Consider the following 9,985-nt stretch of genomic DNA (forward strand, 5'->3'; position numbering starts at 1 on the left):
ACAGAGAGGATGTAAACGTATCATACTTTAGTTCTTAGTCCTTTTTTCTAAAAGTGTTTGTTTCCCCCCCTAAATGTGAAGATATTCACATATGATCCATATCTGTAGCTCCAGGTCTATGGACATCTAGCAAAACGAATTTAGCAGGAACTGCATGGAAAGGGAGGGCAGCTCCGCGGGCTAGATGAAAGCTCTGCTTGTGCTTGTTGGTGGGCAGTGATACCTACTGGGAACCACGGACCTCTCTAGCTTTAAAACAGGAAGTAAAGATTTGTGGGATGGAGAGTGTTTTTCAAAACAGTAGGTCAAGTTTGACATGAAGAGGAAAAGAACAGATCAACTTATCGGTCCAGTTGAGCTCGCCGGAGGCGCCAGCTACTCTTACACCACTGTCCTGTCTAAATTTTCGTACCCCCCCCCCCCCCTTCCCCCCCTTTCTCTGTGTCTGTTTGTGTCTCTCTGCTTACTCAAGGTTTATCTCCCTCACTCTCTTTCCTGGTGGTGATATTTACCAAATGTCTGGGCAAAGGTTCAGCCTGTCCACAGGTCTGGATTAGATTTGCTCAGAGCTTAGAGCTCTGTTTAGCACTCTTTGCTTTAAGACCAGTGAAGCGGGTGAGGGCTTCAGAGGGAATTTCTTACAAAACTCCCTGGTCCTGTGGTTAGTGGATGGCGGAGTTAGGGAATTCCCTACCGGACATATCTCCTCTGTCTTTGTATAAACAATCACACAATAGTAATTTGCTTTCAGGAAAGAACATCTAAGGACAAACATTTTCTTTTCCCCCTGCTTTTCTTTCATGCCCTCCCTCCATCTATTCCCATGCTCTTCTCCCTTTCTTCTATTCTCTACTGATCATCTCACCTCCTTCAGCCATCCGACTCAGTTAAAGGAACAGGTTGCTCCTGGTGGCCCTCAGCAAGCCCTGTCCCCAGCCCAGTTACCAGAAGAGGCAGAGTGCCTGACGGTTCCCAAGTACAAGAGAGACCTGGTGCAGAAGCTGAAAATTCTGCGACAGGAGCTTTCTCAGCACCAACCCCAGGCCGGCCATTGCCGCATTGAGGTCAGCCGTGAGGAGATCTTTGAGGTAAGGAATAAAGCAGAATCATTTTCACGCAAGGAAAAACACACGGTCAGGTGGTCTGAAGCTTTTCATAACCTTCATGCTTCTTAGAATGCAAAATGAACACAAACACCACGCTTCTTTGTGTTCAGAGGTAGTGAACCGTCTGAACCTTTATTTCCATGAACTGTATTGATGAACTGCATGACTACAAATGTTTTATCTAAGAATAGTTGTCATATTTATAAACCTGGCATTCCAACCTAAAACTTTTGTGTGCTGCAAACAATAACAGAAAACATCTGAAGGACGTCTGAACGCAGCCACAAACATGTGTATACAAATTAAACCTAATAACTAAGAATTTACACACATACAAATTCATGGTTAATTAATCACGTGGCATTGAAAGCATCATATGACTGCTGCCCACGCATTAAAACAATAACATAATGCTCGCAAACCCCAAATCTTTGCATTTTTACTGGAATTTTTTTCACCCCATTTACGATGTGCATCAGAAATAGCCCATTACAGCACAGAACCAGTACTGAGAGCTACTTTATGATTTCCAGGGAAAAGCAGAACAGAATGGCCTTCACAACACCACAAAAAAACCTATTTCTATGTTCCTTTTTTTTTTCTCCTCCTCTGCCTCTCTTTCGTGCTCTCCCAAACATTTGTTCTACCAAGGCAGAGGCATTCTTTCTGGATGATTTCAGCAGCTGAAGAGTAATGGGGAGGGGGTGTGGAAAGGAGCTCAGGCAGCAGTGGCAAGTGTTTGTAGCTAGACGTAACTTCATTACTCCAAGCTGCGCGATGAAGAATATGACTTCATTTCCCTTTGATGTGATGGCTTAGGAAGAACGTCTGAGAAAGTGTGAAAACCTGAAGTGCAGATCTACTGGAGGTTTTCGTGCAGCGTTGCAGTGACGGTGACACCTCGTTACACTCGTTTTGCGCCACAAGCTGATATTTCATTGCACCTGTTTGATTCTTTAAAACGAATGCCAATCTCACTTAACTGAAAACAGAAAAGTCAACAGAAAAAGTTGCTTACTGCTCTGCATGTAGGCTCATGTACTGCTACCTCACAGCAACTCTGATTACAAGCCTGACATGACAGATACTGGTAGAGTAGATTAGAGTAGATCTTGATATAGAAGGAAAATAAATAATCCTCTGAAGTTAATAAACTCTGCTCCCTTCCATGGACGGCTTCTTATCTTCTCATGGAGACACCGGCGTCTCCTCACTGATGCTGTACAGACCCAAACTACAATGAGGCAGGCCAAAGTAATCAACCAGTTTACTTAATGTTACTCGTAAAACTCTGTTTACTGTGGTCCGCTATTTTTGTTTCAGGTTTTTTGGCTTCATTTTAGCACCTTTCAGAGGTGGAGGGGTCTTTTTTCTGTCATACTCAATGTTTAGCTAAATAATGATCTTTAACTGAGTTTCTCTGATGTCCCTCAGTAATGTTTTGGTGACTTTGTACACAAATCCTTTTGCTCACTAACATTCTGTAGTCGGAGGGCTAGTTTCATTTGTTTCCCACGTGCTGGCTGTGTGGTTTACCAGACATCAGCTGCACCTTTTTAAGACTCCAAAACTGTAGTTTACACAACTAAAGTGTTTGTGATGAATTGAATCTTGCAGCTGACTCAGTGCAGCCTAGATCTGTCATGTTTTCACAGCTGCGGCAGTGCCGTTGCTGTGGCAGGAGATTGTTTACTGCAGGGTGGCTTTTGAGCGTCTGGACTTGTGTTAGAGGACAGATCTTGATAAGCAAAACCTTTTTTTAATTGTACAGGATCCGTATGATGATGAGGATTTAGGTTTTTGTTTGTTTTAAAGCAATATCTTAATAGTAGTATTTAATGATGGTAGTAATTCTGTAGTATCTTAGGCTGCACATGAATGAATATTCTCATGTCTGGTCTGATTATAGAAACTTTGACTCAGGACTGCACAGCTTTGAAGTTTCAAAAACTTGGAGTGGGAGTCCAGCAAAATATTCTGTAATAGTTTCGCTCATTTCCTCATCACCAAAACTATGAAGCCCTAAGAGGAAGGCGACGTTTACAGCAAGCTACCTGCCTGTTAAAACACACACCCGACATGTCTGTTTGAATAGAAACCTGTAAACAAAAAGGACACATACAGACAACAACCTGTGTTGTTGTAATTTACTGAATTCAAACACAAATGATCAACTTTCTTCCTTCCCTTTATATTACCAGGTCGGGTAGTTTTCATTAATAGGTAAAATTCACTGATGGTGGCCAAACTTATTCAACTTTGACCGTGGAGTTTGAGAGCGCTTGGCACAGTGACAAACTGTACTGGTTGTTCTGATTTATTTCACACATCACGACTCTCTGAAGGTGTGAGTTGGTTTCCTTTACAGTCTTTGGTGTGTTTGCACAGCAGGTAATACACCTACCCAACCAAAGTTGCAAAGTTGGTGTATTTCCATTCAGCAAAGATAGCAGTGCCACTGTTTAAGTCGTATTGCATAGAAATGTGATACTGAAGGGTGTCGTCTTTTACTGACCTGCATGTTAAATTTGCTGATTCGTAGGAGTCGTACCGGCAGGTGATGAAGATGCGGCCGAAAGATCTTTGGAAGAGACTCATGATCAAGTTCAGAGGAGAAGAGGGGCTGGATTATGGCGGGGTAGCAAGGTAACATGTCCCATGCGTTTTATTTTCCTGTACTTTAAATATCATTAAACGTTGATTTATGCTTGTTAGTGTTATTTTGTATTACATTTTCACACTGAACCCGTATTTGTGTTAGGGAGTGGTTGTACCTGCTGTCCCACGAGATGCTGAACCCTTACTACGGCCTGTTCCAGTACTCTAGAGATGATATCTACACTCTACAGATTAACCCGGACTCTGCTGTCAACCCAGTAGGAATTCTTTGGTTTAATAGTCATAATATTTGATAAGACATGTGATAATGTATGTAAACGGCTAATTGCTGCAGGCAAAAACATGAAATAGGGTTGGTAGGTAGAACAACTTCACCTTTAAATGATCAAGCTTCAGTTCTGTACGCCTTGAACTAGTGAATTATTTCCTCTCCTGAGTTTTCACCATTGGCTTCAGCTTAATGGTGAGCTGAATGTGATAAGCTATGGAAGAAACCTCAATCTATTACTGTTTTGTGTTTTAATCTGCAGGAGCACCTGTCATACTTCCACTTTGTGGGTCGCATCATGGGCATGGCAGTGTTTCACGGCCACTACATTGACGGAGGCTTCACTCTGCCCTTCTACAAACAGCTGCTAGGAAAACCGATCACGCTGGATGATATGGAATCTGTCGATCCGGACCTACACAACAGCCTCGTCTGGATTTTGTGAGTCCTGTTGTTTTCACATCATTATTTTAATCTGTTTTCTAAACGCTGACAACACAAAGTTGAAATCATAGTATAGACTTTTTCTTTCAGGTGTTTCACTCATGCAGGGGGGGAAACATGTCTGCATAAACTAAAATGAATTAAAACAAAGCTCAGAGCACCGCTTATTCAGATACCCACAAAAACCTGATCATTTCGTCCTCAACCAAACCATTTCTTATGACTGCACTGCCCCCTGCTGCCACATGAGCGCAACATCCGACGTCAAAAACGAACAGCCTATTTTACTCCTTCACCTGCAGCTTTTAAAAATTGTGTTGGCTTGTGTGCCTCTGTTTTAGCCTGATTAATGGTAAACAGCTTTGTTTTGGTGATGCAGTTGGTTCTGTTTCTTACTCAGACATTGCTGATCATGTAAAGGTGAACACTGGAGAACCCCCCCCCCCCCCTCCCCAAAAAAAACAAAAACAAAACAAAAAACAAAAACCTTTACATTAACATGACATAACAAATGGCCCCGACAAAACACCCTGGGAGTATAATTCTCTTAATTTAGTGACTGTGGAACAAATACTGAAAGATAAAGAAATCAGAATCAATGAGCTTGTACTTATCACTCTACATCCTGTATTTTCTGTCTCCCTGTCTGCTCAGGGACAATGACATCACTGGTGTCCTGGACCACACTTTCTGTGTGGAGCACAATGCTTACGGAGAAATCATCCCACATGAACTCAAACCCAACGGGAAGAGTATCTCTGTGACAGAAGACACCAAGAAAGAATATGTGAGGTATGGACTAAAAGAAACCCAAAGACAACAATGTGCAGCATGTAGGAGAGTTTAATTTGAGCCCATGCAAGCTCTCCGTATTTACACTTCTCTGCATCATTGTCTGATGATAACCCTCTGTTTCCTCTGCTCTCTCATGCTCTATGCAGGTTGTATGTGAACTGGCGTTTCCTTCATGGCATTGAGGCTCAGTTTCTGGCTCTGCAGAAAGGCTTCAATGAGGTTATCCCACAACATCTGCTCAAATCCTTTGACGAGAAGGAACTAGAGGTACATTAGATGACAGCAGCACCTCTTGTAAAACATAAAGATCGTCATGTTTCATTTATATTGATGGGTTCTATGCCCACTCAGGTATTGTAACAAATTCCAGGATGATGTAAAAGTGTCTCTTCTTTCAGCTGATTGTGTGCGGCCTGGGAAAGATAGACATCGCCGACTGGAAGTCAAACACCCGCCTGAAGCATTGCACCCCTGACACCAACATCGTCAAGTGGTTTTGGAAAGCCGTGGAGTCGTTTGACGAGGAGAGGAGGGCCCGATTACTGCAGTTTGTTACTGGCTCATCTAGGGTCCCGCTGCAAGGCTTCAAGGCTTTACAGGGTACTTAACCTGACTGTGTGTGTGTGTGTGTGTGTGTGTGTGTGTTCCCAGCAGGCCTCTGCCTGCAGCTCTAAATTGTTTTGTGAACCCACAAAAAGGTAGAACCCCACTTTTAAATATTGGTTCTGCTTTCCCTCCATATAACAAATGGGCAATTCCTTCAGTTTTCTTTGAAATTAAAAAGTGAGTAGGACTTCATGTTCATGTGCAGCTTCATATATTTACATCTTCTTGTACTCTTGGATCATTATTTGTCTTCATCTGCTGTCTAAAACAAACCTCCTCTTAATTTAAGCCAACTTTCTTCTGATTGGCTGACTCTCACAAACAGAAGGTTTGCACAGCAGGTGGGAGTAGCGACTATGTTTGCTGCCAAATCGTTGTGCCTGCCATGGCCATTATCAGGTTATCAGTTTTGGTTTTTTTTATCTAAGAGTTGTGGGGAAAATTATGAAATTAGGTCTTTGTAACGGTCTAAATCCAGAGCTTTTGCTCACAGGCATTACTTTTACATACATTGTAGTATTTGTACCTTCACCAGCATAACAAGTTCACTTTTATGTTGGTGATGGATCCTGTTCGTGCTCTGATTGCAGGTGCTGCAGGGCCCAGACTCTTCACCATTCATCAGATTGATGCCAACACCAATAACTTGCCCAAAGCCCATACCTGGTATGTGTGACGTGTATCTCCAGGACTGATCCATGTGTTACACATTTAACAGGAACAAAAACTTAAATATTTTTGGAGTAGAAAATGATCCTTTTTCACAGCACATGTCAAAATCCTCTTTTGTTTTTCCTCTTTCTCCAGCTTTAACCGGATCGACATTCCGCCCTACGAGAGCTATGATAAACTGTACGACAAGCTACTGACGGCAATCGAGGAGACGTGTGGCTTCGCAGTGGAATGAGAGCCATCTTGTAGAGTGTCTTTGTGTATGAACGAGTGTAACTGTGCAGGACTATAGTGACTATTTCCGACACTGTGACGCGCCAACAGGTTCGCTCGGAGCCTGATGCGCGTGTCCAGCCTACAGTCTTCCTCTTCTCTCACCACCACGGTCCACACTCTTCCCTTATCGATGCGTTTTAACAGCTGCTATAGAGTCCTCCCTCTGTCATCGTCAGCATCTTAGAAAATTCCCCCCAGACATTTAGCAGCCATTATTCTTTGTTTTGCCGTTTTTACTGACTGATGCATGTCATGCTACTGAATCTTTAATACTGCAGGTAGCCATATACATTTTTTTTTTTTTTTTAAACCATAGTAGCCATCTTAACCTCAGCATATATAACACCTTCCGATCCTCGTGGAGCTGGTGCTCCTGATCTCGTAGGAGTGCCACGACTTCATCCTACCTCGATGTCCTCGATGTTCGATATCGATAGGGTTTCATTTCAAAATGCTAAAGGTCATAATTTAGGCAGTTAATAGAGTCAGAAAAGATCATCTGTGGGCCGTAATTAGTTTGATTTTTCGCACCAGCAGTAATTTTGTACCTGTTAGGTCATTTCGTGTCATTTTGAAGTGGAACTTGTCACAGATGATTCGGGCGTAGGTCCTCGTGTTTCGTGGCGTTTTTGAGGGTCGAACTCTGGCGGTGAAGGATTCTCAATCATGTTTTCTCCGTAAATCGCTGCAGTCGTGTAATGATGCTTGTCTGTGTGTTTCTGCATGTGTACAAGGAAAAGTAGCCATGTCGCAGTCGCCCTTCATCTCCGGTTCACCTTTCTTTTTCTCCCTGCTCGCGTTCACACGTTTGTCTACAGCAGCATGCCTATTTCTTTCTTCTGTTTTTTTTTCTGTCCGGACAAGCTTGCCTCAGCCCACTTAATGTCAAAGCATATGTGAAAAGAGCACATCTGTCCACGGAATGAGGCTCGGCGAAAAGCTGTTGAGGGCAGTTGCTCGTTATCGGTCACATCATCAGTTTAAACAGGCAGAAGTATTCCTCTCTCTCTCTCTCTCTCTCTTTCTCTCGTTCTCGCGTCACTTTAGAGCACTTTACAAACTGAGCGGTAATGGCAGGAGTGCTTTCTTCACATTAGATTGAAATATATCACGTTTCATTTGATATACAACTACATTTGAAATAGTCAGAGTAAAAAGTATCTTATACACCTGTAATTTTTAAGTATATATGTACAAATACATAGCTATTTTGTATATTGTTGCTTGTTCTTTCTGTTCAGTTTAAATGCAAGCATGTTGATGTCTGTCACAGACCTCTTTGCATTCTCAGGTGAAGTTGTCCTTTATTTTTTAATTTTATTTTTTTTTTAATTTTACATTAGGCTAGTATGTGAGGAGGGGATACAACTGTATACGGGGGCCCTTTCTTTAAACCTTAGTGTAAACCTAGCAGTTTAAAGTGACGTTTTCTTGTGGTCTTTCACCGTCACTTCTTAACAAACATACGTTGTCACAGGAGACCACAGTTGCTGCTCTGGAGGTCTGGTAGCACAGACAGCGGTGTGATTTCACACGTACAGGAGCGATCTGTTTGGCGACATTCATTGTTTTTCTGTTTTTTGTTTCTGTGCTGTTGGGTGTCCTGATATCTTAAGAGCTGCAAATGCTGGAGTTTGACTGCTGCTGAGCTCCTGGGTGCTACATGGTGAAAATGTTTAGCCAAAATGAAAAGTCACTGAAATACTAGAGAGGCGACAGCGAGAAGCATCTCCATCAGCAAAGCCTCCATCCATCCAAAAAGAAAACAGGCAAACAAAAACCACACACTGCATGAACGGATGCTTGAGATTAAAGGCTATTTATTTGCATAAATTTTCCTTTTAGCAAACTTTTTGACTTGGAAAGAATCTAATAAATGTTCTTTATTTTATTTTTTTTTTAATTTTATTGTTGTCGTTATATGTAATCTGCATTTACTTGCAGCCATCGGTGGTTTATTAGCAGACACCCCTCGCATGGTAAACCTTTTTTTTTTTTTTAAATAATTATTTCTATTTTTGTTCATCACGAGACAAAACAAATAAAAGTGAGTACATTGAAATTGTGGTCTTTGTCTAGTTACAGATATATTCATTGATTTTTATCTTTGATAATTTTACTGGAAAAATGCATTACAAGTTTATGGGGTTTTTTTTTGTTTTTTGCACACATTATGCATACTTGGACTCCAAGTTATAATCCAACACTTCCTTCTATTTACCAAATAGTTATTGGACTAAATATTTTTCTTTATGTAGATGACATATATAGACTCACAAGTATGTTTATTCAGTGCACAAAGTCCGCATCTGGTCTTTGTTGCCGTCTTTACTTTTTCCGGACAGTTTGGTCTTCCGTACAAAAGCTGTCGGGGCTGAGTGCTTCCAGACGAGGGGGAAAATGCTCTCTCCCTCCTGTTAAGCAGCCAAATTAATCAGACAGTATGAACAGTTTTACAGATGATTGTTAACCTTCTGAAGCAACATCTGCGATATATAAAAGCGCAAACTTAAATCTGATTCTGGTTGATATTGTGCACTTAAAAAAAAATCAGCTGGTTAAAAACCACAACAAGTTAGTGTTCGGCAGACTCCTCTCCCCTTTAATTCCTGTGTGTGTGTGAGCGAGTTAATGATTTTTGGTGGAATTCAGTACAAAAAAAACTTTTTTTCTTTTTTTTAATGCACCATGTTTCCTTTTGAATCCTGTTTTTGTATTTATTATTACAGTATATGTTTGCATAGTTTTTAACATCAGCTGCTCTGTGAGTTTGTAACTGACACCTGTACATAAAGACAATAAAGAAGCAAAGTTATAAACTTCTTGTACCCTTGCAGAAAGCTGAGCAATAAAACTGTGCTGTTTGGACCTAACAGCATTATGTTTTATAGAATTATGACTGTTACTGTGGTTTTTATCTATTGTTGTAGCTGTAATTTTTTTTTTTTTGAGTGATGGTTTTTCTGGTCATGTAATAATCTGCTTATTAAGTAGGACTTAAGTGAATACGTATGGGGGGTTCACAGGGGGGGTGACACAGGTAGGGCCTTCAGAAAATCTACATATTTGATGCTGTGTTGAAAATTATCTTAGAGAACATTGGTCTGTCGTTTCTTCATATTGTCTTTCAAATTTTAAACAAAGCAACAAAAAGGCAAAGTGCACAGTCTGACAGGCATTAAATACGATTCCCAAAGAG

The 9,985-nt window shown here is 41.2% G+C and overlaps 1 protein-coding gene across 2 annotated transcripts in view; it reads left to right on the forward strand.

The window, feature by feature from the left end:
- Nucleotides 1-9,679, forward strand: part of LOC146385262 (E3 ubiquitin-protein ligase SMURF2-like) — a 67,910-nt gene extending 58,231 nt beyond the window's left edge. For both annotated transcript variants that reach the window (XM_084930891.1, XM_084930892.1), the window contains exons 12-20: nt 875-1,088; nt 3,649-3,752; nt 3,868-3,982; nt 4,256-4,434; nt 5,092-5,229; nt 5,379-5,499; nt 5,631-5,832; nt 6,429-6,504; nt 6,646-9,679. In XM_084930891.1, coding sequence (XP_084787017.1) covers nt 875-1,088; nt 3,649-3,752; nt 3,868-3,982; nt 4,256-4,434; nt 5,092-5,229; nt 5,379-5,499; nt 5,631-5,832; nt 6,429-6,504; nt 6,646-6,745 — 1,249 coding nt within the window. In that variant the 3' untranslated portion in view covers nt 6,746-9,679. The remainder of the gene's footprint in view (nt 1-874; nt 1,089-3,648; nt 3,753-3,867; nt 3,983-4,255; nt 4,435-5,091; nt 5,230-5,378; nt 5,500-5,630; nt 5,833-6,428; nt 6,505-6,645) is intronic.
- Nucleotides 9,680-9,985: the final 306 nt, after the last annotated feature.

This window comes from Perissodus microlepis, chromosome 6, assembly GCF_051167445.1.
Source record: "Perissodus microlepis isolate ML-2025 ecotype Zambia chromosome 6, ASM5116744v1, whole genome shotgun sequence".
Taxonomy (NCBI): Eukaryota; Metazoa; Chordata; class Actinopteri; order Cichliformes; family Cichlidae; genus Perissodus; species Perissodus microlepis.